Genomic DNA, 26849 nt, shown 5'->3' with positions numbered 1-26849 from the left:
AGCAATGCTACAACCTTTCTGATGAGCATTTGCGGGAACTGAAGAAGCAACTGCGTGAGTTGTTGGAGAAGCTATTCATCGTGCCGTCCCAAGCGCCTAGTGTGGCACCTGTGAAACACGAGGGACCCTTGCGTTTAGTGATTGACTATCGTTCTTTGAATGCGATCACGATTCGTGATGAGTACCCCATCCCCAGAATTCATGACCTCATTAATAGGTTGGGCCAGGCCAAGTGGTTCATCATGTTGGACCTATAAGCGGGGTATTAGATTTCCGACACTGAGACGAAGAGTTCACAAATGAAAACATCTGGGCTACCCTCGTATTGTGGCAGGCACAGGCAACTCATTCGTTCTTGAATGTATGTATTCGTTGTTGGTGCCGCTGGGACAACAGAGGACAGGTCTACCATTTGGCCAGCCCCAGGGAAACAATAGCAACAGAGCAAGACGAAAAGAAAACAGAACGAGCCTCTCCTGTTTTCTTTGAACCACGCGCTGATACCACGCAAAAGGGCCGATGCGAGAACTCAGTGAAATTATTTCTAGGCTCCTTCCAGACTCTTCCACAATGTATGGGTCCAACGAGGCGGACGGCGCTCAAGAGCCGCTGACGCACACTTCGACCGACACACACACATGACGCGTTCGCGAGGCGTATTCGTGCCAAGGCGCGACGCACAGCGACGGTCGCGCAGAGCCGCACCGAGGTCATCACAGAACGAGAGACAGTGCCACACGACTCCAGCGACCGCGGAGTACGGGCGCCGCCCTGTGGCATCCAAAGAGCAGCGCCGTGTGCGAGGGCGCGGAGACTGCGCATTCGCAACAAGGGCTGGATCCTGAACGGCGGCGTACACGAGTTTGTCTGCGAAAGATGTGTTGCTGAGTTAGACTGTGTGCACACGCGGTTAGCACTCCTCTGGAGCCGGAAGTTAGGATAGCTCGGTATAGCGGGATACACTCCGCAGGAGACTATTTGTCAGTAGTTCGTAGTGTTGCTAGGAGTCCGCTCTCCGGGGAGGCGCAGTGAGAGAGGCGACTCCCGATATGTCACAGTAGGCAGCGACAGGCTGGACAGAAGAAGAGAGGGAAGAGCTAGTTCTTTTCTTCCTGTTTGTAGTCCAGGACGCTATGGAACGGTAGCACAGTGGCGAGAAAAGAGCACCGCGGTTGCTTTCGACCGCGTTGCGCTCGACGGAGCCCACTCCTACTATTGTTGTTATTGTTAGTTTGTTCATTTGCTGATGCTTTTCTTGCTACTTCTGTCCGTGGCCCACCCGTGGTGGTTGGAAGGTTGTGTGAAAGCGTTATGTCCGCTTTTCGACGACACAAGAACAGCTACGCACGGCTTCTCTCGTTGCAAGGCGGGGAGGGAGACTGCACAAGGGAAATCTTGATGTGGCTGCAGACCACCCTTGGGTCTTCCTCTTCTGGCACGCCACCAGCCCATCGACGATTTGAGAACCCTAAGGGCTTTCTGTTCTCAGGCAGGACGCATGTGTGCCACGACGGTCGGCTAGATGGCATGCGGGGAATTCAAGCAGAACTACACACCGGCGTGGATACGAAAATTTTTCTCAGAGCACCTGAGCGCCTGAAAACCCGTCAGAATTACTGGACGGCGGTCTTTGTACTCATTCCATTCAAATCCTCGTCTTTGCCAAGGTCACAACAGGACACTGGGCAGGGAAAGCGGAGAGTCGAAAAAGGGGTGGCAAAACTTCTCCCGCCTACCGTATCTTCTTCGTGCTTGGAACCCTTGTACTCCTGCCGCGGCGGCATCCTTCCGTATACTTCTTTTGATCAGGACAAAGATGGTGGGTGCTAGTGCATTGCACTGACGACTGGGCAGCCATGTCAGTTGGAAATTGTTGAGTGAGATGGACGCTGCTCTGATGAACGGAAGAAAGCACACCACGCCGCCGGGGCCTCCACCATGTTGTCTTCAGGGGACATCTCACCGTGTCTCTTTCTTCCACACCGATCCCGGGTGCCGGTCCGCCCTTATCTTCAGATACCCCGTGCCCCTCTCGTCCCCAGAAGCCTCTGCCGGTTTCTAGGTCACTTCCTTCGGGTTTTATATTTTCTTGTGCTCCCCTTTGTTTCGTAGCTCGCCGGTGTAGGCATCACGTCGCTTTCTTCTGCACTCCTCCCAGATTTTCCTCGCTAGCTTCTCGGCTTCGTGTGCGAGTCCTCACACGATGTTTGGGCTTTCCCTGGGTTCTTTTCTCATTCTGCCTCTTTCTCTTTCGATTTCTTTTTCCTCCTTGGTCCCCTTCGGTTGGGGGGGACGCGCTGCTTCCCATCGTTTGATGCAGTTGCTTTATGCCCTGTTATGCTTGCTTTTGGCTGCTTTCCTTCGCGGAGCGCACGGCGCCCGGACACGCTCGAAGCCCTTCACACCACCAAGTCGTGATTCGTGGTCCACAGCCACGTCTTCAACATGGGGGTACCACACCGGTCTTATGGATGTGCCTGCAACATCATTAGTTGTCCTCGGAGCGAAGAGGCAGAGGTTGCCCGCGTGTCTGGCAGTGCCGCGAAGACGCTCGCTCTGCAAGAAACCTTCTCGGGAGGCTCGCAAGAAAAACTCCCCTGTTGTGCCTCCTCAGCGTCGAGAGCACTGTAGCGGCGGGGTACTTCTTCCTCCGGCATTTGGTGTGGAAGGGCATTTGCGGTCTGCCGTTGCCATGACAAAGGCGACAGCTCGAGACATCTGCGCGGAGCTGGGCAACCAGGATACGATAGCTGTTCTCCGGAGAACCAAGCAGACTCGTCTGGCTTCTGCCGTCTGGCCGCGGTGCTGTAGCCTTTCTTTTCTCATTTCACATGTCTCCTCTTCTTCAGCATCTTCGTCCTGCCGTGCCTCTCTGCTTACTTCCCGTCTCGCTCTCAAATGGTGTGCGTGCCGGAGCTCTTCCGTCTTTCGCAGCGTTGTGCCACTTTGTGCATTCCTCTTGGCATTTCCGAAGTCAGGCTGGTGTGTGGACAGTACAGTGAGGAATGACCCTCGGGGAAAAGGATGTGGGTTCTTCAGCTTCAAACAAACAGCCCGAGGTCGAAGTAGTCGCCGTCTCGACTCAGTGATTTCCTCCGTTTCTCGCCAAAATGGCGATAGTTCGTTGAATGGAGAAGTTCTTCGGAAGAGAAAGTACTCAGATACAGTTCTTTTGCCCCGTACCAAATTCAAGCTGAAGGGTGACAATCTGCGAACGTGAGGTTTTCCCACCGGGGGGAATTGCCTTCTCTTTATCAAAAGGCGGACTGATATATTGGTAGTAGCTCAGGATTTCGCGCTTCTTGCAGAGCATAGACTTCGGAGCACACAGGGCGCCTTTTGTCCTTAGGACCTTTGTCGAAACTCGCGGAGGTGTGTGAAACACCACACACTCCTCGGGCACGAGGCCGCGTGCATACGTTTCAGGTGTTTCCGCCTTTTCAAAAACTGTGAAGGAGGAGTAACCTCTGAACGGCGATGTAAACAGACGTCAGTGGTTGTGCAGATGGAAGACATGGCGCGCAAGAGAGCTGGTGGAACGGGCAGTGCATAAACACACTATCTACTCATCCAGCCGATTGATTGTTTAGCTGGCGTCGTAGCAACAGCTTAGAAAGACGGGCGCGTGCCAGCCTTTCAGCTTTCAAGAGAGCTTCCCTGCGTACGTGAGCGTTCGAAAGGACCAGACGGACGTCCTTCGCACGCCTACGTCTTCAACGGCAAAGTTGCTGTCCGGGCCGAGCTCACGCTCTTGCAGCGGGAGAGTAGGACGTCCAAAGCGTTGAACACACAAAATTGTTCGCTAGTTGTGAGAATGAGCAGTCCCGGGAGGTGTGGACGTCCGTACAGAACTGTCACGTTCTACGATAAGCGCCTTCGTTTGTTGCTTCAGTCCCAAGCGCGGGCGAATTCACCCGTGTTTGGAGCCTTGCGTCTTTCGTCGTCGCTGCACGATGTTTCCATTTTGTCGACCTGGGAAGGCATATCGGGCCCAAAAAGAGGAGGCTTTATGGAGACCATCTGTCTTCATGAAAAGTGGAAATGCGTTTTGTGGCTTGCCGCGAGAGTACCGTGTAAGAGTATTCGTGCAGTTCAGGGCCTGACAGGACACAAAACGGTTTGTCCGTGCTCTGTCGGCGAAAGCCTGCGTGCTTCTGCGGAGCTCGAGGAGCGGGAGCTGGGTTGTTGGAGTGAGACGCGACAGCTGTAGTATCTACAGCAGGTTTTTTTGTCGAGATCGGGAATAGCGATGCGCCCAGCTGACTCTGCCTCGTGTAGCCGCTTTTTCTGTTTCTTGGACGTTGGGCTTCTCGATTCCACGTTGAGGATTGATCTTCTGCCGGGACTTTGGGGCGTGGCTTGTAGCTTGCTGTCGCATCTTTTTTACTGTCGCCGATGCTGATGAAATGAGGGAGCGGCTGGCCTTGATTGGACGATGTTCACTAAGATTCCGAGGAGCTCGCAGATTTGTTCGGGTTTCTTCTTTCCGCCTCTCGTGAACTAGTATCGTGAGGCAACTCAAGGTGGCCTGTGTAGTTTTGCTTCTGGAAGAATTCGCCGAATGTGCGTGATGGGTTATTGTGACGTTAAATTTTGTTTTGCAGCGAAGAGGCGATCCAGGCACTATGGAGAAGGCACGGTACTTACGAGAGAATTCTGAACAGGCTTTTCATCCAGCAGCACATGGGGACATGTGGCCGCCGCAGCCCTGCCCCGGTGGAAGGCCACAAGCCTACGAGACGGATTGAAAGACAGCGCAAGTGCACCTGTGGCTTGTGCTCGACCCTTTTGTTCGAGGACTCTCACCAATGGTCTCCTCTTCTGCCGCCGCAAAGCAAAACAAGAGGGACCTGCGGACCCTCAAGCTCCATAGAGGGAGAGATCCGAGGCTCCCCGCCAGAGCCGCGGGCACCCGAGGAATGCATGCAACTGGCGGCTGAGGGGTTTTCTTCATCCCAATCTTCTTTCGGCACCGCGTGGCTACCGTCGTTGTCCCCTCCTCCTCGTGCTTCTTTCCTTACGTCTGCCCTCGACTCGTCATCATCAGATCCGGGCAGTCGTCCCTCCCCTCGTCTTCGTCGTGAATTTACCTCGAGTCGCATTCCTGTATACATGCTTCTTGACGGTCCACCGTACGCAAATGGGGAAACTCACATGGGACACGCTATCAATAAATGCCTCAAAGACTTTGTCACGAGGTACTGTCAATGTTGGCATGACTGTGGCTTCTCGCTACAGCTCGCTGGAAGCACGATGGTTCCTCGGAGAGGGTATCTTGGAGAGGGTGGTGAAGCAGCTTTCAACCTCTCCCGGGGGTGGCTTGCTCGCGCCTTTACTTCTCTGAAACTCAGGTGGACAAGGTTGTCTGTGGTGGGCTCCTTCCGAGTTCCGGATGGATTACATTGGAGTAGCCGCCTTGCATCCCAGACGCACGTAGCGGAGCGAGAAAGGGGAACTCTGATTGGATGTGTTGCCTGTAGGCGCGCGAACAGTCGCTGGGCTCTTTCAGGTATAGCTGTAATCAGTTGAGATTGACTTTGGACGAGACTGTCTTCAGTCGTGCGTCACACTGTTTCTGTTCTCATCACTCGGGTGCGCGCCGCTCCTGGCCTCTACGGCGTTTTGAAGACAAGTAGATAGTGCTGAGCATTTTTTTTTTGACTTCCTAGGTTTTATCTGCTTCGTCGTCGTTGCGTCCACATGATTCCTGGTTGGGACGGGCACGGCCTCCCCATTGAGCTGAAGGCTCTTCAGAAAATGGAGGCCAGTCAGCGTTCTTCCGCTCGAGTACCGCAACATGACGGTTCGGGATCGGCGCCAGCAGGTCAACAAAGGTTCCTGGAAGACTCCAAGTGGGGCCGAAGGGATACTCCGCTGGATGCGCTGAGGCTCCGAGAGGAGGCGAGGAAAGTTGCGATGCATTACACTGAACTTCAGAAGAAGGACTTTCAGAGGTAGGCGGACCAGGAGTCTGAGCTGATAAAACTGCGCTTGCACCTCAACCAGAAAGGGGTCCCTCACTCGTTTATTGCCCCGTCGATTGCAAACCGGGCGGTTTTCGAAGGAGAGTGTGCAGCTCGCGTTCTCGTCCGGCGCGGGCAGCCTTCTTCACCAGAAGGCGCGTTTTGTGCGGGCTAGGCGCCTGTTGCACTGGCTCTTCAAGCCAGTAGGCCTTGGAAAAGCAGGCCACGAAGCAGTGGGGGGACTACCGGGACGTCGCAGCTTTGTGGGTCGTTCAGAACAGAACATTCCGAAGAGAAGCGGATGCCTGATGACAACGCTGAGGGACTCGACTCTTCGGGTAAGGGAGCTGAAAGGAGTGAAGGAAGAAATTTGCCTTGTTTGGCTTTGCCTGTTGAGCACGGCCTTGTTAGGACATGAATGATTTGCGTCAGCGATGTGACCTTCACACATGGACCGATGCTTCGTAGGAAGAGAGTTTTCCAAAGAATCCCGCAAGCTGTAAAAATGCGCCTGTTGTGTTGTTTAGGTTCGGTGTTTGGGCACACTGGCACAGGGCTTACCTGACGTTGAGCAGCGAATATCAGCGTGATGAGTTGGAGCTCTTTTGGCGCATGTGGCAGAAGGTAACAACAAACACTGCAGTGCCGTGACAGTCGCATCCCGGGGCGTATGATTTTTCTGCTGCCCGGGAGTTGAAGTTCCGCTTAGCCCTCGACAAGCCGTGGCTTGTCGTGTGTCGTGCCCGCGCTATCTAATACGGAAGTAGCGGTGTGAACCTTTTCTCAACAGCTACCACTGCGTTTTCTCTTTCACTTTGACACACTAGAGAATGGACTAAGGCAAACCTTCGGCACGACAACATTTCGACAGCTCCTGTGCAGATCCGTCCCGCGTCGGGTGAGGGCCTAGCACCGCGGTTGTTTGTTGGAGGAGGCCGGAGCGGTGCTCGTTGTCGCGCTTGTGATTCTCTGGGGCAGAAAGCTCTCGCTTACGTGCGCTGCCGGAAGCGTTGCAGGTTCCGGGCTGCTGTTTCGAGGCGCAGCGACAGCAGCCCCGCATGGGAGCAGCTGAGCTGGGTGTTGGAAGCTCCGCGTAGATTTCTTTCGGTTTTCCGTGGCGCACTTTCTCAGGGCATCGACTAGACATTACCCGTAACCGTCTCAGCGTTTACGTGGTTAGCGGTCTCTGGTCTCCCAGGTGAAACCAGAAGTGTCTCTGCCCATGATTCCAGGAGTTGGTCATCAGTACTTGCGACGACCAGTGGGTGTCGAAGTGATCTGCTGGTGTCTCATGCTTTCCGCACCTGCCAAGGAGGCGGACCAACTCGCACTGTTTGACGCCTTGCATGCTGAGAGACAGGGATTAGGTTGCTGGTCACGTGCGTGTCTTGGGTCACGCGCGGAGGAGTAGCGCTTGTAGCTGCGGTTTGCCATTACATAGCGAGAGCGTTCGCGGGGCTGCTCGCGTAGGCAAGCTACGCAGCAAAAGTTTCTCTCCACCTCGGCGATGTCCGCCGGCTGGCCCAACCGGAGTCGCAAGGCCCTGCTCTCGGCATTTGTCCTGCGACACGCCGGCGCCTTTTGCTTGCAGCGTCTGGTCTACGAGGGTTTCCGGCCCGTCTATTGGTCGCCATCATCAGGAACGGCGCTAGCAGACTCTGAGTTAGACTACAAACCGCGCGTTTCTCGAGGACTCTATTGTGCGTTTCGCTTGTCTGATCCTAGCCGGCTGACAGGGAGCACAAATGCAAGCGACATTTCTTCCCGCTCCACAGCCGTGCCGTTCAGTGGAGCCGGGACCCGGCGACCTACTGGCGACTCTTCAGGGCACGGTGCTCGAGGCGCTGAGCTGCCGCGGGGCTGCCAATTTCCTGTTTCGGTAAGTAATTGTGCAAGTGCTCTGCAGTCGTTTCCGTCCAACAGGTCCGCATCCACTCAGTCGCCTTGTTCGTGCCCGGCGTCTACGGCGGCAGCTACGCACGATTTCGACTTTCGTCGCCTGCTTGCTTCAAGCACTCGGGTCTCGCTGATTGTTTGGACAACCATGCCCTACACACTGCCTGCCAACGAAGCCGTGGCTGTCAATCCCCGCGCACGGTACGTCATCCTGGAAGCTGTTTCGGACCCCGCGCCTTCCGGTGATCCTCTCTGCGGCGGCTTCCCACGACAAACTATGAGATCCTTGTGCACGCTCCTGGGGAGACGGAGAGAGGGGGAAGCGAAAACAAGTGTGAGGAGCGTTGAATGTTCTGCTGGTCCTTGCGACAACCATTCTCGAGGTTTGCCCAGGCTGTCATCGCCATCCGAGTGGCCGCACTATCTTGCGCCTGCATCCAGAGAAGCGCCATCTTCGGATGTTGGTGGCTCGAGGGGATCTTCCGGGGAGAAAGATTCTGGTGCTCCTTTCTCAGGAGGCCGCTGCCGGGGTGAAGGTCCGGGCGGGGAAGACGCACGTCGTGATACGGGAGAGGGCCGAGCGGAGGTAGTGGTTCCAAGTGGGCTCACCGTGGGATCTCGTGAACGACCCAGTACGACATCCCACAGCGAATGCTGTCACCAGAAGCAGGAGAGCATCGAACTATGGATCGTTGCTGAAGAAGCGGTGGCGAGAGTAGCAGAGGCCGTGGGCTCACCCGTCCTCCCAGCTGAAATAGAGCCAGGGCAAAATCAAACTCAGAAGCCAGCTACTGAACTGAGAAGCTTTCGCAGGGGAGGAGAGCTGCAGAGCTCGCGACAACCTGAGGTAGCTACCGATCGCGCCAGCGAAGGGACTGTCGCCGGGAGCTGTCACCTTGGCAGGCCTCAAGAAGGAGATCGAGTCCCGGGCAACGAGCGCGCTGGACCATCACGCAGGACGCGCCTTGTTATCCGAGGATCTGTGGAAGGTTCACAACTCATCGGCCTCAGGTTCGTGCGTGACAATCGGCGTGCCGACGCACTGCGAGGATGGCAGTGCGTCCGATTGCTTAGAGGCTTATGTCTAGGAGTTGCGCAAGAAGGCGGGGCGCGGCTTTGGTCTGAAACGTGCGAAGCCTGCGTCGAGCCCCGTGACGCTCACATCAGCTGAAGGGCGATTCTAGCCGGACACCCGTCGCTGGCGTTCCACCCAGTACTGTGGCTCCTCACTTTGCGGATCTCGTTTGCTCTCCTTTCAAGTTTATCGTGTCACAGCGCCGCGGAGTCTCTCTGTCTGCTTAGATCTGACTGCCGGTTTTCGCCGAGTACCGACCCATGCAACTAGAGAATCGAAAGACACACTGCACTCCGTAGCGCTCCGATCTCAGATCTTGGGGACAGAGCCCGGTCCATGTTTTGTTGTTATTGTTTTCTCTGCGCTCGGGCGTACATGCGGACAGCCTCCGCAATGAAAGGCAGGTATACTGGTGCGGGTCGGCCTTCCAGGTTTGCGTGCGGGCTGATATCCAGTGCCGCCGTGTGTTGCCTTACCAGTTCCGCCATGCAAAAAAGAGAACCCAGAGCAGCTGTTCACGGACATTCTGTGTCTGTGATGGATCTCGTCCGCGTCTGGACGGGACGCAGGGTGTGGAAGACTTTGCGTTGTAATTCGCATCCCGGCGGATTTTTTCCATGTATCGAAAACCGTCGAGCGCACCGCTGTCACATTCACGTACTCGGCAAAGCTGCTCAGGGTGGGTCCTCCAAACGTGAAAAGGGTTCTGTTTTTCTACTGTGCATCATCCCCCTGAAGGCGGCGCAAACCGGCGCTCGGAAAGACCTAGTCCAGTTATTGCTTCAAACCCCGGTCTCTATTCTTAGGTACCAACACCCGCTGCTAGCTGGTCGTGAGGGCACGGTCATTGCCAGCGAGTCTCTGGTTGTTTCCGGAAAAGGATCTGGTCTTGTCCACATTGCACCTGGCCACGGATTCGAGGATTTTGTACTGAGTAAGGCAGGAAGGAAACAGCGGTCCAGCTTTCACTCCGAGTGTGATTTCACGGCTGGTTTTTGAAAAGGCGAAGTATGGACCCTCTGGAGACAGCCCTACCAGATTCGAACAGCGCAGGCGACATTGGTCATCTCCTGGGCCGATGCCTCCAGATGCGGCCTAGGGGAAATGTACATCGGTCAGTTCCAGGCTGTGATGGCGTCACACCAGCACTCGGTGTCGTGTGGCGCATAGCTGCAACTTGTGACGTACTCGAGAGGCACGCACACTGGGTAGTAGTGTAGGTAGCGGATTAGTACCAAACTCTGCTTGAGCTTCGTTCTGTACAGTGGAGGAGACCTACTTGCGCAACAAAACCGAGGGCGCCTGTCGGGATCCAAGCTCGTCCAGCCTTCGTCCTGTCTCAGCACACTCCGACGAGGAGAAGCGGCGAGAGGGAAAGTCTGCTGAGCGCAACAGCGCCACCCGCTGCTCCCTGGAAGACTTTGTTATGACGGAGACATTTCTGAGTGCAAGCGGCGCTGCAGACGTTGGTGTGAGCCATAAAGAGAACCAGGCTGAGGCGCAGGACTGGCACTTTGCAGTCCGGAGTCCAGTGGATGGACAGGGTCGGTTTACAGCGGATGTGCAGGACGAAGGTCTTGTGGGCTTGGACGTCCTTGGCGCCGGAGAGGCTGCGGTCGTCGAGAGGCTGAAGCGTAGGAATGCGTTGGTGGCGGAGGTGAGCACTTTTTGTCCTAGAGTCCAGCTGAGATTCGTGGTTTCATTCCTGGAGTCTCCGCAGTCGCAACTTTGTCGTGACCTCTTTATACAATGGAGATCGAAGTGGGGACGACGGCCGGGTATCGAACGCCAGAGCCGTCTATGTGTTTATGAAAAGATATGCGAGAGTATTGGTGCTTAGCCTTCAGACGGGAGCACACAGGCTAAGATTAAAAATGGCATAAGGTCACATCAGACCCCTTCAGCAATCGCGCAGTGTTGCCGCCAAGCCTGACCTGTGCAGACAGCACTAAGTGATTGGCGACGGGCTGCGTCAAAAGCTCTTCTTTTGCGCTACATATACAGCCGGGCAGAAAAGTAACCGCGCTTTCTTGGAGCACAGAATGGCAGAAGGGGAGGCCGCTTAAGCGCTTGCCGCGTCTTCCAGTAAGCGCAGCGTCGCTGTGGGAGGACTAACAGAAGATGCCTTGCAGCCGCTCGAGGTTCTCTTCGCGCGGCCGATACGGTGTTGTGTGCGGACGTGGCACAAGCAGCAGTGCAACGCTGAACAATGGGATGCAGGACAGCTGCTGATTCCACACTTCACTGAAACCGGGGGGCGAGCGTACATGTTACGCGCGCGCAATGTAGTGGTCGGCGCCTGAAGTCAAGGGCTCCTTCGCAAGAGCCCCGTAAAGTGGGAGTGACGCGGAACAGGCTCCCGTGCGGGTGGCAGTTCAGCACGGGCAAAAACCTGCGTGCTTTTTGATGAGGCTTTGCGTTTTCTGAAGACAGCTCTCAGATGTCTGGCGGTGTGTGCGGCTTCACTGGTGCGGATGTGACGCTGTGACGATGTCTGTAGGTTCCGTTTCTACACCAGTATCCACACGACTGGAGAACAAAACAGCCCGTGATCTGCCGCGCAACTTCACAGTTTTTCTTGCGTATCGACTGTCTGAAGGCATCTGTACTTCGCACAGCTAGGTCCATTCACTGGCTGCCCTACCCCAGTCTTGATGTGGCGGATCAGCAAGCGGTCGATAGCATCGAACATGAGGAATCTTTGTTCGCAGTCCGTCCCGAAGAGGGCCAGTCGCTGTGTGTCTCGTCGTGTCCTTCCCCTGCATCGTTCTTGGCACGAGGCGCTGTCCAGCCTGTCTCGTCTGCCGCGCACAGCCGCGTGGTCGCGGCAGTTTCCCGGCGCAAAGGCAATTGGTGCCTTTCCCGTCAGAGGCAGTGGGGTGTTCCGTTTCCTTTTTTCGTGTGGCGGCGCGAGAGTCAACCACTAGGTGACCCTAGATTGCCACGGGACCGCCAACACGTTACGAGGGAGATGACGTGGAGAGAGGGAAACCAGCCCGCCGGCGAGCGAAGTTCTCACTCAGGACGCAAAACCGCAGACGTCGCAGCCACACAGGATCGCTACGAGACTTCGGCTCAGGGACCGACTTCAGAAGAAGCGACGAGCAGTTCGCGCGGAGACTTGCCTCTGAATGAAGTAAACCCGCGACTTCGTTTACTCGGGGACGACAAGACGTTCTCACATATTTCCAAGCTGGTCCTTGAAGAAGGCAGCGATGCGTGGTGGAAATTGGAAGTGAAAGATCTGCTTCCCGAAATATACAGGTGTGCAGATTTTGCCAAGTTCGGGCGCTTTGAACCGCACTTCCTCGGGGCTCGTGGAAAGACAGCTCTCCAGGAAGATCTTCCAGCTAAACAAAAAGCATATTTGCCTTTGCTCAATCTTTTTCAGAAGTGCCACATATCGAAACAGTGCGGTCGGACGTCTTTGGTGGAGAAAGCTTATTTCAGTAAAGCCTGTCACACTCTGCTGCGGATAAGCACCGGCCCCCTAGCAGTTTCGCTTACTACGGATTTCAAATTGAAGCCGTGGCGACAGGCTGCTGCCTCCCCTTCCGACCGCGAGAACAGTGGCGTTGTTCAGTTTTGACCGCTCTGCTATGACACACATAGGGGATTCAATGCTCTTGTGTCTTCCGGCTAGATATCGGAGAGCCCCTTGTCACGGCATTCATGCGTGCATCCTTCCACGCCACGGCCTGACCGCTTGTGGCGTGCCCTTCAGGGGCAGGCTCCCGTGTGCACTTGCGCAAGAAGGTCGTGGCAGTGTCAGCTTGGCGGCCAGCGAATGCTGTTTGTGCCTGCAGGTCTAGTGCTGCTTCTCTGCGGCCTCTGAGAAGCACTTTTGATGTCTGGTTTGATGCGGGATGCGCGTGGCTAGCTGGTCGACGGTTTCTTAGTCGGTGGATGAGTCAGAAAGCACAGGGGTCGGCCCGTCACGAGTGCGATGAACGATTGACAAACCCATGCGACTGCACTGAGAACTCAGGTCCTCAATGGTCCCGACTAACGTTTGGGAATGAAAACAGGCGGCACGCACGACCGGAAGTACCTGAAGGTGTAGCGAGCTCGCAGAGATATTTCCCGCAACAACGGGGTCACACAGTGGGAAGCGAACGAGGACATCCGGTAGACGTTCGGACCATCGTGGTTGAAGGGTCTGACCAGCATCGCGGATGGTTCCAGGCGTTGTTGTTCACGCATGCAGCCACTCAGGCCGTGGTTCTGGAAGGCCAGGGGCGGCGCGAGAGCGGGCGGCCCTTGTCTGGAGAAGTGAAGGCCAATGAAACACTCCATGCTGAGACGCGCCGAGACTCCGCGAGCGTCGAGGAGTTCCGACTCCGAAGACAGCAGGAGCAGGAAGGTAAAGTAGCAATCGAAGAGACAGGATCACTGCTGCAAACAGAAGGTCGTGAAAGACGTCTCACTGCGTGTAGACCTCAGGCCCACATCCGCGGTATAAGCTGTCGTACTCCTGCACATCGGCGTGGCTGTGCAGCTCTGGCGAGTGTTGCAAACCCGGGGAACGAAGAATACCCGTGGAGGCGTCGTGGAAACGACGACGTTCCTGCTGCGATCTCATTGGACGGCTGGAGCTGTCCGCTCGGCGCGGCGGACGCCTCCAGGGACAAGCCGTTTGATATCGCCGTCACGCATGGCTTCGTCTTGGATCCACGCGTGAGTCTCTGTTCGCCTCATGCCTGCACGTAGTTGGCTACTGAAGCTTGCGGATAGGTGGACGCAGTTCGTCCTACTCCCGGAAGCACACAAGGTGAAGAAGCGCGGCGGCGCCGAACAGTCCTGTCAGGCTGCATCCCTGCGCTGCGCTGGTCCAGCTAGCTTGTCACTTTCATGTCTTCCAAGTCTTACACCCTACCATGCGCTTCCGTCGGGCACGTGGTGCTTGTGAAACTGTGTGCCAGGGCCGGAAGATGAGCAAGTCCGAAGGGAACGTTTTCTCCCCGCGCCTGTTCTTTCCTAGCCGTGGCGGTCGGCAAGCGGACAGAGAGTTTGCTCGCCAGGGAGGTAGCCGCAGGCCTTTCGACTCTAAGCAGACAGAAGCGCTCACTCAGCAGCAGACAAACCGGTGCTCCGAAGAAGGAAGTGAGACACAGAGAGCCCACTCGGTGAGCGGATGCGAACAGGCTACCCTGGACTCGAAAACTCGAGAGCCTTTATGCAATCCTCAACTTTCTTTAACCTTCTTCGGCGCGGACGTCCTGCGGTTGTTTGTCGCCTCCGTAAACTATTCTCGGGACATCCTTATTCCCGCCTCCGCTGGGTCTAATGTGAAGACGACCGACGGCTCTCCGAGGCAGAGAGGTAAAGATCGCGGTGCACGCCCAGACACAATGAATGCTCTGGACCAGGCGGCGGCTTCTTACGGTAAAATCCGCAACACCATTAAGTTCCTTTTGGGCAACCTGTACGACTTCAACCCGCCGGAGGTGAGTTGGGGGAGCGGCGCACACAGGCGACAAAATAAAGCTAGCGTTCTTAGCTGCAGAGTCGGAAAGAGATGCTCAAGACGTATCCGCTCACATGGCTTCTCACGGGTTGGCGGTTATGATGGCGATGGCCTGTAGGCAATAAGAAGCGTCGATTAGGAAAGTGACGTTTTCCTTTTCGTCTGTAGGCTTGCCACTGTCGTGCCCTCCAAGGCTGTTTTGCGTCCAAAGAGCGGTCGGACTAGCCGTGAGGTACCAACCACCGCTGCTGTTGCCCGAGCGCTATATCAACGTCGTAGTGTGTCCGATTCGCTTCCAGGATGCACTTTCCTGCCAGGACCTACCGTTTTTCGACCGGTCCATGCTCCGACAGCTGCAGCGGACCCTCGGGAGGACGACTTACGCCTATGAATTGTTTGACTTTTCCCGGGTGAGCTTGGCTGTCTGAGGCGATTCCATTGCAGAATCCCAGCCTGACTGCCGGTTGTACCAGCTTTGGAGACGGTCGCGCGGTCTTTAGACGTGTCCGCAGTCAACGAATTCCCTTCGGGCACGGAGAGCTAGCTGCGTCGGGTACACGCAGAGACATTGCACCAGAGGTGAACTGCCTAGGGCAGAGTGGTGGCTTACCGAGAGATCGCTCAAAAGCAGTACTCTCGAATCGCTATCTGGGGTACGCTGAGCGGCCCGGGGTCGACCCCGGCAAAGAAGGCCGCGTACAGAAGGTCGTTTTTGTCAAAATATGAAACGCATGGACACGCTCAGGGGACGCTTTTTAGCAAGGGGTGCTTGGCTCTCCCAGCACGGCGACTCCGACAAGCTGACGAAGCAGCCGACGCGGGGCCGGCGCTGCAAGCTAGCGTCGGGCCTCGCTGTATCATATCGTTTCAAGTGTGCTTGGTGTGATTTTCCATCAAGGCGCTGCGCGAGGTCCTCTCCTTTCTAGCGGATCCGCTGTCGAGCTTTTACTTTGAGGTTGCGAAAGACAGGCTCTACGTGTCCAGCCCTGACGGAGTGCGCAGGCGGTCCTGCCAGGTAGGGTCCACGACCGTGTTAGGGTCGGTGCGGGTCTGTTTTACGCGGACTGTTGCTCGTTAAGGAACCAGTCTGAGGAATCGTACTGAGTAATAAGATGTCGCTTCCCATAGAGAATCTTCTGTTCCTGACAGAGCGTTTCAGCGTGTTTGGAAGGAGCGTTTTGACAGTTTCGTAAGGCCAGGGTATTGCGCATGCAGGAAGGAGCTCTTTCACTTCCCCAGAGTACTGCGTGCCAGATCGCCTCCTTTTGGGCTCCGACCGTGCTCTGTCAGAACGCCGACCATATCAGGGGCACCGGAAGCTTGTACATCGGCGCGGTCGAGTGGCTCTCGAGCGCCCCGGTATTTCCGAAGCTGCCGCACACGCCGCCGGGAAGTGCACGGTGCTTTTTCCTTTTTCATTGGTGTGTCTTTTTGTCGACTCAGACAGTACTAGCGGTTGTCCTACTCACTCTTCTCAAGCTGCTCGGTCCCATCACACCGCACTTGGCGGAGGAGGCGTTTCTTCGCTTGCCGAGTCAGATCCGAACCCATTTACGTTTTGCAACTGGAAGACCTGGCTCGCACGTAAAGGAGGGTCCTCCAGAAAGAGATAAAGCGGCGTCCGCAACCGAGGGAGAACTTCAGTTCACGGAAACAGCTCTCCCAGTTAGGTTCGGCGAGGAACAAACCCCTGCCAAACCGGACTGCCCCATCCCGGGACGGCATTTCACTTCGCTTTTCGAGGTACTCGATGAGAATAGGCGTGTGAAAGCATCTAGAGGTGAAAGTGCTCGTGTGCTGTGAGCTTGTTAGCCCGGCCGATGTGTAGGTCTGAAACATGGAACCGTCGAGGCCGACAGACTCGGTCCGCGCGGCTTTCTACGACTGCCTCCTTACATTTCTGTTGTCCACGGCTGACGCGTGCTGGCACTACGCTCGACGCCCCGTGTACTCTGTGACTTTAGCGTTACGTAAGCGAATGCGGGGTGACAATCGCAATGAGAACGCCGACCACCATACCGAAGCATGCCGGGTGGCAGGTGATAGTATGTGGTGCTTGGCCCGCGGTAGCGTGCATCACGGCTAGCTTTTACAAGTCACGCGCGCCTCTTCTCGATGCTGCCTTGCAGTCAGGATGGCCTCGGCTCGTACTTGACAGGTCGTCAGGCCAAAGCATGGACGAATCTCAGCTTTCCAGTCGGGCAAACAGTGAGGCCACAACGCTGGAAACCATGGAGAGCGCACCAGCCCCGAACCCGCCTCTATCGCCGGCAGTGCCCAAGCCTTCCATTCCGATAGGTGTCAAAAACATGTGCGGAGCTGCCTTAGCTGCAGAGAGCCCGGGGGGATCCGCAGGACCGGCGCCGAAAGAGGACGTGCTTCCGTCGTCTTCAACAAGCAACGCGAGCGCGGTTTGGAATGGAGATGAGGAAAGGCTCTGGGACTTGCTCGTACAGCTCCGCACGGATAGTAACCGGCTCATGGAGAGGCTGCTGCAGAAGAGACATGTGAAATGTGCTGCGACTGACGGGTCGACACCTCCAGACGGGGCACGAGTAGTGCCACGCCTTCAGCAAACTCGACAATCGCGCAGCCGGAAGTATGACGAGATCCGCACCCGGTGTGATGGACAACTGACTATCTGCACCAGGGTACGATTGTGGAAAGGCTCATTCGACAATAAGCGGCAGGGATGGATCGCGCACAGCTGGGACGGATTCCCCGGCATTGCTGGAGACCGGGACGGCTTGGATTGTGCACGGCTAGTACAAGCTTGAGCGCACAAGGTGCATATCAGCTGCTCAGCTTCCAGTCTCGCTTTTTTCCTTCCTTTCCGCTATTATACCCCTCTGTGAACCACCTTCAGGAATTCGCTGTCGGTTCTGCTGAATTCTCGTGCCACTACAGAGAAAAAGCTAGTCACTTTGGCGGCTCTTGCATCCCCGCGCACCCGAAGTTCCGAACAGGCCGAATTTTTCCTTGAATGTCAAAAACAAGTGCTGGGCGGATTTTCTGCAGGCACGTGATGTGTCCGCCGATGCACATGGAACAGCGGGCACACGCTGGACAGTTACTGGAGGCTCATCACCTGGTGTGTCGCCGCGTTTGAGCACTTGTGGTTCGTCCATTGTCTTGTACCAATTTTATTGCTGCGCCGGCCCCTATTCTTGTTTCTCTGCTTTGAATGTTTATTCAGGACGTTACAGTTTTTCACCAGCTGCAATTACTCTTGCCCCCGACGCCTCTGCTTTCTCCCCCTCGGACGTGTCTCTCCTTGCAGACATGCGGGTCTTCAACGCGTGCAGGGCAAGCGCACACCTCAGGTGGTCATCTACGTGGCTGGCAGACGGGTAACGAGGACACGCTGGCCGCCGGAAGGAGCTTCGTCTGGTCGCGAAAGGATCTGTCTAGGCATCTCTCATCCTCAGAGTCTTTCAATAGTGAAAACAAAATGCAGCTACGTATAGTTGAGGACGTCGACGATCTCCGCTGGCTTCTTCAGTTCTCACACATAGAACTCAAGCTCGAGGCGGACGAAATAGGGAGCAAGCACCTCGACGGCGAAGCTTCAGACATACCAAATGGTCAGGTCGCGGTTCTGCCGTTTGAGGAGAGCTGCAGTAAGAAGATTCGCTTAGAGCTGTCGCTGGCAGGAGGCAGGAGATGTTCTAGGTGAGCTGTAATCACGCTTGGATTCAGTCTACACTCTGCCGCAAGCACTTCCGTGCGCCAACCCCCTCCCGTTCAGTGCAGCACGTCGACGTGCTGCAAGCGGGTTGCGTGAACGATGTGTTACCAGGCCATGTAACGTAGAGCGTTCAGACTGCGCAATGTAATCGCGGTTCTTTTTCTCTGATGACTGGCAAACACTTCGCATCGAGGGAACACCGTCAGCAGCCACCCAGACCAGTACAGGACCCTTTTGTCCCCGTCTGTTTTCTCGGTGTTACGCGGGAGGGTTTTTTCAGCCTCGGCGTTCCCGCTGGCTGCGTCGCCCTGATTCCCTTGTAGTCTCTGTACACCGTAGCTCAAGACGCTGTTTTGTTCTGTCCCTCTCATACTGATACGAAATTATGTATTGCATCATCTCACCAGCAGACACTTGGCCACGGGTTCGTTCGCGGGTTGTCGTACTCTCAGGTGCTGGATGCGATCACGTCTGGTTGGGAACTCGGACGCCCCCCACGGTGCCAACGCGGCCGGCGATGATCTCTGCCCTCGCTGCTGTGCGGTGGTCACACGGGCGAGCCGATGAAAAAGCCTCCACCTCAGAGCCGACCGTTCCCTCCTCTGGCTCGAAAAAGCACTGTAGGTGACCGGGCATGCAGTACGCCTACGGCGCGTTTGAGTGAGTCCGTGTCAGTGCGGAGGCAGATGCGCGTCCTGCTGGATGAGGCACCTGTCAGCCAATACTGATGTAGCTAGCTGCGCACGCCAGAGAAAGAGTCGGCTGATATGGCTCGAGGCACAGTGTTAGCTGCTCTCTTGGATCCTGCGTGACGGAGAGCAGCCGCCTGTTTCCCGCGTTTCTCACAGAAGTAACAGCCGCCTGGTTTGACTCTTGGTGCACGGGAGATTGACTCGGACGGCGCTAGAGCAGGATGCCGTGCTTCACCGTCCCCGGCAGTGCACAAGAAATTTGAATTGCGTGCTATCATTTGCCCTCGAATCAAACACGGCGCAGTTTGCGGATCCGGGTTCTGGAAGAATTGTGCAGTGCTCGCCTGCGCCCTGCGCCGCCTATCGAAGAGTACAATGCAAACACCAAGAACGCTGCGATCAGTTGCAGCTGTGTCGCCACCATCGAACCGGAGAGAAAGTGACACCAGCGGCTGTTCGACCAACAGTGGTGGTCTGTCTCAATCCCAAGCTGCAGCCGCGACGGAAAGTAAGGCTGCTTGAATTTTTCATGTTTGCCGGGAGCCACAGCTACAACGCGTTGCTACAAACAACGGCTACCACTCCCAGCAGCTGTCGAAGCCGAGGACGCTACGCGTTGGCGAATGCAACGTGCCGGTCTTTAGTCTTTCTGGGGGTTCGGTGACATGCGCGTCTGCGCTCCCTACCGTGAGCTGGTCTGAGAAGGCTGGCTGCACGTGAATGTTTTGTTACCGGAATACTGCACTTTCTCAGTGCTCGAGGTGTGTTTCCCTTAAGATAAACGAAAGTTTTACAAACTCGAACATAAACCGAGGCCCAACAGCCCCTTGCTCAAACACGGGCTTGAAAGAGTTCAGCACTCACACCCGCTACACGAGTAAGTCGGCAGCCTTAGATTCTCAGATTCTGTCCGTGCGCCTGAAGCCAGAATCGGCATGCAAGCTCCTTAACATCGTCAGCACTAAATCCCTGAGCCTTCGTCGCTGTTTGGCGCCACTTCACTACTGCTTGACACACACCACTCTGGTGACTGAACACCTGCACTTTCGCTCCAAGACCCTCTAAAATTTCCAACGCCGTAAGCCCTAATTTTCGCATCAGGTCATCAGCCGTCTGCGGCTTTGAATCGCAGTCAAATGTGTAATCCCAGGGGCAACCGTAGCACTCTTCCCCTCCATCAGAAGAGCGGCAGCACCGCGGCCGCGACGCCAGTCTTTCGCAGGGTCGAGGGGGGACTTCTGTGGTTGTTGCCGAGGAATCCTTTCTCGCGCCTCGAGCCGCCCCCGAAACAGTAAGTCCGGCATCGTTCTTTTTTGCAATCAGTCTGGCGTTCGCTCCGGCCTCTCCAGTCGCTCGGGCTCCGTCTTCGACTCCCGTGACACCTCGAACCAACCCTTCTGATTCTTGGTCAAAACGTACCCATGCCGCCGGTGCAGCAAAAACGACTCTACCGACCTTCACCAGCTCTACGTCATCGTCCCGGGCACCGAGTTCAATGTATCCCTCCATATCATCGGGTTGAGCGCCGCCTAACCCCGCTGCCCCGCCACCCTTTGCCCGGCGACTACTGCCCTCCCCTAGCCATCTGCTTCCGCTCCCTCCTCCAGCCACTGCACTCTTTAACTTTTTGGTGCTTCTACCCCCTCCGCCCCCCGGCCCAGTCAGCCCGGTATGTACTTCTGAATTTCCGGACCCTGCAGCTCTCTTTTTGGCACGGAGATGCTGCAGCTGTTCGGATCTGAAGAGCTGATGCCCATTGACAGGAGCCCACTTGGCGGTCCGTCTCTCAATTCCAGTACACAACTCCGCAGTAATATATTGGCGGCGGGGAAGGCCCATTGTCGTCAAGGGGGTGTAGGGATCATGTAGATCGAGCTGAGGAGTTGTCGCTGCGCATGCGAAGTTGCAAACCCAGCAAGACGACGAGACGCGCAATTGGACACCTGCGGAGAGATCGGGCGACTGAAGCAGACTACGCGAAGCTCGGACAGGGGAACGCATCTGCGTCCCGTGGGGGATCCTCGCAGCAGTACAGACTGAATCCGAACGTTCAGCAATTACTGCTGGCCCAGGGCCTACACTACAGGACGAAAGCGGCGAGTCCACGCACGCGGATGAAGTGGGCATGACTGGAGTAGGGGCATGCTTATCTGTCCCGTGTTTTGGAAACTTGTCCATACCAACGTCCGACGCATGAAGAGAGAACCCAAATGTCGGCGGCGTTGTACGAACCGATGAAATCGATGTGCGGATCGAACGCGAACAGTCGCCAAGAGACAACGCAGGGGGTGACCGATTCAAAGGTCCAGTCTCGGAAAAATTGGCTGCTAAAACATTGCCGTTCCTGTAGCCCTCGGAGACACTCTCTCCACCACTGCAAGGACTCTCGTCACTAGAAGTACTTCCTGCGGACGACTCTTCGGAAAGCTCTTCACTTCCGCTTTCGTTGCCACCAAACCGCCAGCGCCTCCAAAGCCGACTGAGATGCCGACACGCCTGTCTACCTTTTCGAGAAATGCAGTAGTCTTCTCCCTCATGTCCCTTCAGATTTCCACGAGGCCCTTTTTTTCTACATTTCCTGCACGTCGGCAAGTTCTTTCCGTTCTGACCGTTAAACTGACTGTTTTGTACACATCTATGTTCCGTGACAGTAAAGCTCGAAGTCTCTATGCAGCGCTCGTCTTCCTGGCTGCCGAGGTTCTCGCCGTTTCCGCTGCTGGGAAGATTCCCCAGCTTCCCTTGAATGAAACGCGCGTGAGAGCAGGTGAGACTATGTGCGTGGAGGACTACGAGGGCACAACAGTGGATGTGGTGAAGTGTCGAGTGCTTCACCACACTCTCTAGAAGCGCCTCGAGCTCCGCTCCCTTCCGCCAGCCCGTCCGTAACTGCGACAGCTGCTTTGAAGGAATCACCAGCCTTTCAACAACCGTTTCCATTCTCCCGCATGTCCCACCGTCTCCGTGCGTTCTCTTCTCGCCTCCGCGTCGCGATGACGGATCCTCCCACCTCGGGGCGGATTGCTGATCGTCTGCCGGAAACTCGCCGTCAGGCCGCCTTTTCCCCTGGTAAGAAATCTGTTTCGGCTTTTTCCTTTCTGCGTTTTCCTCACTACGACGTGGTCCGATGAAATCACAGAGACGCTGCTTCTTCAAAGAAAGCGCAGCTAACCAGCGCTCTTCAAACAAGTCAGCCACGGTCTTCACTCTAAGCAGTTTCGAGTGGCGGTCTACGAAGAGTCGACTTGACAGGAGGAGGTGAGGATGCAGATCCACAGTCAAAGGAGGAAGTGCCGGGACAGGTAAAAGGCACGAGGGAAGAAAGCGGAGCACCCCGAAAGAGGTGGGTGGATAAACGAAGGAGGGACCGAAGTTGACTGTACACGACGCACCCTTCACGAGGGTGATGGCAGGGAAGTACTCCGCACGCCGAAGCAAGTAATTCAAATCACCATTGAAAGAACAAATGCCCTGGAGCCGCCCGTTCACCGAAAACTGGACGAAGGAACCCTGCCGCCAGTGGCGCGCCGCCGCGAAAGAAGCCGGGACGCCTGGATACCGGAAGAAGCCCTGACTCAAGCTCTCCATGTCATTCAAAGTGCGTACTGCGTAAACATCTCTACGGCCACGCGCCTCCGGGCCCCGGCACGTCTGTCCGGTTTTAGCTTCCCCGGGCGCAACAACTGTCTCTTGTCGGTGAAGCCCGTCGCTCTGTCGGTGGTCTGCTCGCGGACGTTTTTCCCCATCAACAGCTGGCTCCCCCACAACCGAACTTCGCCGTTTCCTTGGGTCTTTCACATCCTGTTCTTCAGTGTCCTTGGAAAGATGAATGTAGCAGCCAATCACGTCTCCTTCCTTGGCCTCTTCGCCATAAACCATCTCTCCCCCTCCCCATACAACACCTCCTCGGGGCTGTGCTACTGTAGGGTATTCATGTGCTCCTCCTCGCACCCTCAGCCCCACACTTTGAATTGTTGCCCCAAGAGGACAACTCGGCGGCTGCTCGCGTGTTGTCCAGCCTACGCGGATCTCGCCCCTCATTCGCTTCTCCTTACGCCTCTCCTCTGTCACTGCCTCCTCCCACTCTGCCTCCAGTTTCGGCGCATCCTCCATTCTCTCCTCTATCGTTACCTTGAGCCTGTCCCACTGCGGCACGTCGATCCTCCCCGGTCTCATGCCGCTCTTGCGCTCTGCTGCCTGATGCGCCGATAGCTGGTCTGATCCCAGAGAAGAATCCTTGGTCAACCGCTGAGAAAACGAAGCAGATGTGCGTTTTCCGGAGTTGTTGCCAAATTTTCGGCTCACTGAGGTTTTGGTAGACTGCTCCCTTTGCAGGCCAATTATGGTTACTTCAAAGTAGAAACTCCCCTCGCTGCATGCATGTGTCGCTAGGACAGTCCCGCATCCGCATCCTATAGATGCACTCCTACCGTCTGCGCTTAAACGCACGGATGGCTGCCTGTATTTCTGCGACAGGCGAACACGCCGAGCTGCTGACTGCATAAGGGGCAATGTGGAAGCAGTTGAAGACGCTGCTAACGACGAGGTACTCGCCGCAGGCAAGGACGTAGGAGACGACGAAGGCACTGGCGTGCCGTTCATCTTCTCTCCGTCACTCCCCCCCAGACCTCGTCCTGGACTTCCTCTCTCCAGTGTAGATCCACCGGGTGCTGTTCTCGCACCAACCCGATACCCCCGCCACATGCCATCAGGATCAAGTGGCAACTCTCCTGTAGCAATGCCCGCTAGACGGCTGCGTATGAAGAGGAAATTTTCGTAGGCCTTCCATTTTCCTCCGCTGCCGCTCGTAGAAAGACGGCAAGTGCGCGAACCTACGCTGCGCCGACTACAGCGAAGCAGTTTTCTCCTCAGGCGCTCATCAGAACACAGCCAGTGTCGAACTGCGTGATTGTGGCGTGTATCATTGAAGCTTCTGCTCAGCCGGTTACCTTCGGTCGCCCTACTGTATTCTATGTCTTGATAAATTTGTTGCAACAACCAAGGTAAGGGAAAAAGAAGACGCAGATCTGCTTCTTCACGAGGAAGCTGCTGTTTAAGAATTGCGGACGGTGCTGTCTCGCTGCGTTGGCTCACGTGCTCCCGCAAGCACATAAGTACAGGAGAGTGAACGCGTGTCTCTTCAGTGACGCTGTAGACACGTGAAGGCTCCTTCGGAGGAAAGACATCCGCTGCCCGCGTCCCTCCGAGCCCCGACGCGGCAACGCGCGGACGCATGCTTGTTTCTTTTGAAGCCGCCAAACCCGGTTCGCACACGGAGCCCCTCTTCTCCTCTGTCCGCACTTCAGTCCGAACAAGGGTAAAACCCTCTGAGTCATCAGCACGAATTCCTTTCTCCGCAGAGCGGAGGCACAACGTGTCTTCTGTTGATGCAGGGTGTCGCCGTATTTCGCTTCCGGGACCGGCAGTCCTTTCCGCCGTGTAGGGAGTGCCTTGCGTTTCTTCAAAATAACCAGGACCTGCTTCGCCAGCTTCTGCCGCTGCACTGGAAGAAGGACACGACAGAGGAGGACGGGGAGAACAAGGGGAAGCAACCTGCGACGGGGTCACCGAGTCGCAACCCTGCGAACTCCAGTTGGAGACGTGTGCGTGAGAGCGACAGGATGGCAGGGGACGAGTGAGGGGAACAAGAACGCTTGCCGGGGCGGCAGCAGACGCGGCAGACGCGACCAGCGCGTCCAGTAGCTCCAAACCGTGTGGCTGGCCTTGCTGCAACTCCAAGAAGTCAACAAGGCAGTCCTCCGAGGCCGAGCATGCTTGGCGACACTCGTTTCCTCTTTTCTCTGCCCTGCACCGAGGAGATGAAGGAGACGAACACGCTTTCGAACAGGAGCCTTCCCCAGGCGGAGCACCCTCCTCCTGGTCTCCAACGGAGCCAGGAGAATGAGCCCAACGCGACCGCCCAGTAGCGAAGTGCGACAGGCTGCCGTCGGCCCTGCTGGAGTGGGGGATACCAACGCTGGGGCTGCATCCTGCACGCGGAAGGGGAAGCTGATACCCGTCTGCTTCTTGACCACGGTCCCTGAGAACGACCGAATAAGCGGCCTGGCCGTCTTCCCGCACTGACGCCGGTTTTCTGTGTTCTGATGGTTCACTCGGCTTCAGGGAGGTGACTTCCGAATCTGTGTGCCTCTCTGACGAAGTGTCCAGTTTGCCCTCAGGCTTGATATATTTATCCGAGCTGTTCACCAACTTCCCCTCTCCGTCGGCGTACTCACACTCTGACTGTGGCCATCTGTCCGGAATACTTGGTGGTGCCGCACCCTTGATGAATACAGAATATGGTGCACCGGTGCCCCCACGCACGCTTGACAGAGGCGCCCCGCGCGTAAGTAGTGGCGCGTCCGTGGACACCGCTGCCGTTCTGTCAAGGTGAGAGCAATCTGGGAAGCCGCCAGGCAACCGAGGAAAGCCGACCGCGTCAAAAGGATTTTTCCACAAGCTCCTCTGCACGGCAGGATTGCTAAGCAGGGGACTTGTGGACAGAAGCATAGTCTTCGGAAGCGAAGAAGCAAAGGCACCGGTGGACAAAACAGCCGACGGTGCTGGAGAGAGGCCCGGGTGGCGGGACACCGCACCGTTCGGCTTTGACGGACAGGGGTCAAGGCACGACTCGACTCCATGAGACGTATCCACCGACGGCGGCCCGGAACCGGGCGTTATAGGGTTCAGCGGCAGCTCAGGAGACACGTGAGCGGATAGAGAAATACATTCAGGCCCCGAGGGAAGGAGATCAGTTCGGAGGCGTGGAGAGACGCGCGCGGATAGTAATTGCTGGAGAGTCACTGAGGGAGAAGGTATCCGCCTCGCCCCGTGAGAATACAGTTCCGCTTTCACGTCTTCTTGCCCCTGTGACCCGCCCGTCTGAGAGGCTGTGGCGCTCCCATCAGCGTCTTGACTGTACATTCTTGCGGCGGGAGATACCAACGGCTGAGATAGGTGGCTGCAATAGTAAGTAATCGGCTCCGGAGTGAAAAATGCAGCAGAGAAAGAAAATGAGGTAGGCCCGATTAGGGCGGATACAAGCTCTCCGCACCCGAGGCACTGAGTCAAGGATGAAGGGTGGCGGAGCACCTGGACAGGAAGTTACGCAGCGACAGAACTCCTCAGCGGCACGGCGGCAAGTTCACTGGGTCAGGAATGTTTCCCACACGCGCTCCGTCATGCTTTGCAGAATCGCCTCCCCTCCAAGAAAAATAATTCTTGGGGGTAGGCGTTTCGTTTGCAGTGTCATAATTGGTTTTGCTTCCGCATTGATGACCCCTGCCTCATCTTTCCATCACACTTACTTGGACTCGTCTCGATGGTGTGGAGCTGTCAGTTGTACCACGCCCTAACTGGCCATTTCCGCACTACTTCTTCCGCGGTCTGCTCCTTCGTAACTCCTTGCATCCTGCAGCGGGCTACTCCGCCACAGATAGCGGCCAGCGACGAGGAAGTGACAAACCAGACGAGAGAAAGAGGGCTCTTGACGCGTGTCCGCTTGAACGTTTCGTTGCAACGGCCTCCCCTCTGTAGTAACGAAGTGAATGCGAACATGCAGCCATACTCAATCAGTTAGCGAACAGTTCCCCAGCACAAAGGCACACCCGGCCTGGAATCCAGCTGTAACTGTGTCCGGGCCCAAAGCATCAACGATTATGATCTGGGCGGAAGACTTCATCTGTGCGTCCGAACGGGTGGCTCCGCCACGAAGAAGATCTGGCAAAACCTAACGACTACATGCGAGGCGCATGCCGCGCATGCGGGCGGCTTTTTTGGAAAGTGAGAGGGATTCGCAGTTGACCAAAGCCCGTGCGGCACTTGTGCAGGGTGTAAGTTTCTCACTCAGTATGTGGTGACGGCAAACTGGGTTTCTGACTTTCGGGGTCTCGCCCCGGCCACAGTGATGCGAAGTCCCTCTTCAAAGTTGATTTGTTTACGACTGCATGCGTCCGTACCAGAATGAACAAGGTATTTTTGGTCACTTCTTGTGAAGCCCAGGGCCTTCAGATGCAGTGACCAAAGACAGCTCGCCAGTTCCGCGGCTTAGCTTCCTAGCATGGTATAAGAG

General features: G+C 56.2%; 2 protein-coding genes across 2 annotated transcripts; one reads left to right on the top strand and one right to left on the bottom strand.

Moving 5' to 3' along the window:
• Positions 1–3221: 3221 nt before the first annotated feature.
• On the top strand, positions 3222–19602 carry CSUI_006279 (isoleucyl-trna synthetase). The gene is made up of 17 exons (XM_068066443.1): positions 3222–3372; positions 4605–5198; positions 5481–5509; positions 5670–6301; positions 6491–6587; positions 7555–8870; positions 9741–9868; positions 10200–10591; positions 11435–12198; positions 12741–13611; positions 13857–14381; positions 14701–14811; positions 15300–15416; positions 15845–16144; positions 16531–17052; positions 17598–18073; positions 18542–19602. The coding sequence occupies exons 5-17, from the start codon at positions 6576–6578 to the stop codon at positions 18654–18656; spliced, it is 5649 nt and encodes a 1882-aa protein (XP_067921591.1). The 5' UTR covers positions 3222–3372; positions 4605–5198; positions 5481–5509; positions 5670–6301; positions 6491–6575; the 3' UTR covers positions 18657–19602.
• Positions 19413–26425, bottom strand: CSUI_006278 (uncharacterized protein). The gene has a single exon (XM_068066442.1). It carries the CDS (start codon positions 25700–25702, stop codon positions 19673–19675), a length of 6030 nt encoding a protein of 2009 aa, XP_067921590.1. The 5' UTR covers positions 25703–26425; the 3' UTR covers positions 19413–19672.
• Positions 26426–26849: the final 424 nt, after the last annotated feature.

The sequence above is a fragment of the Cystoisospora suis genome (assembly GCF_002600585.1).
Source record: "Cystoisospora suis strain Wien I chromosome Unknown contig_3140, whole genome shotgun sequence".
NCBI classification, from domain to species: Eukaryota; Apicomplexa; class Conoidasida; order Eucoccidiorida; family Sarcocystidae; genus Cystoisospora; species Cystoisospora suis.
Note: the sequence above shows the minus strand (reverse complement) of the source record. Positions and strands in the feature narration are given on the sequence as shown.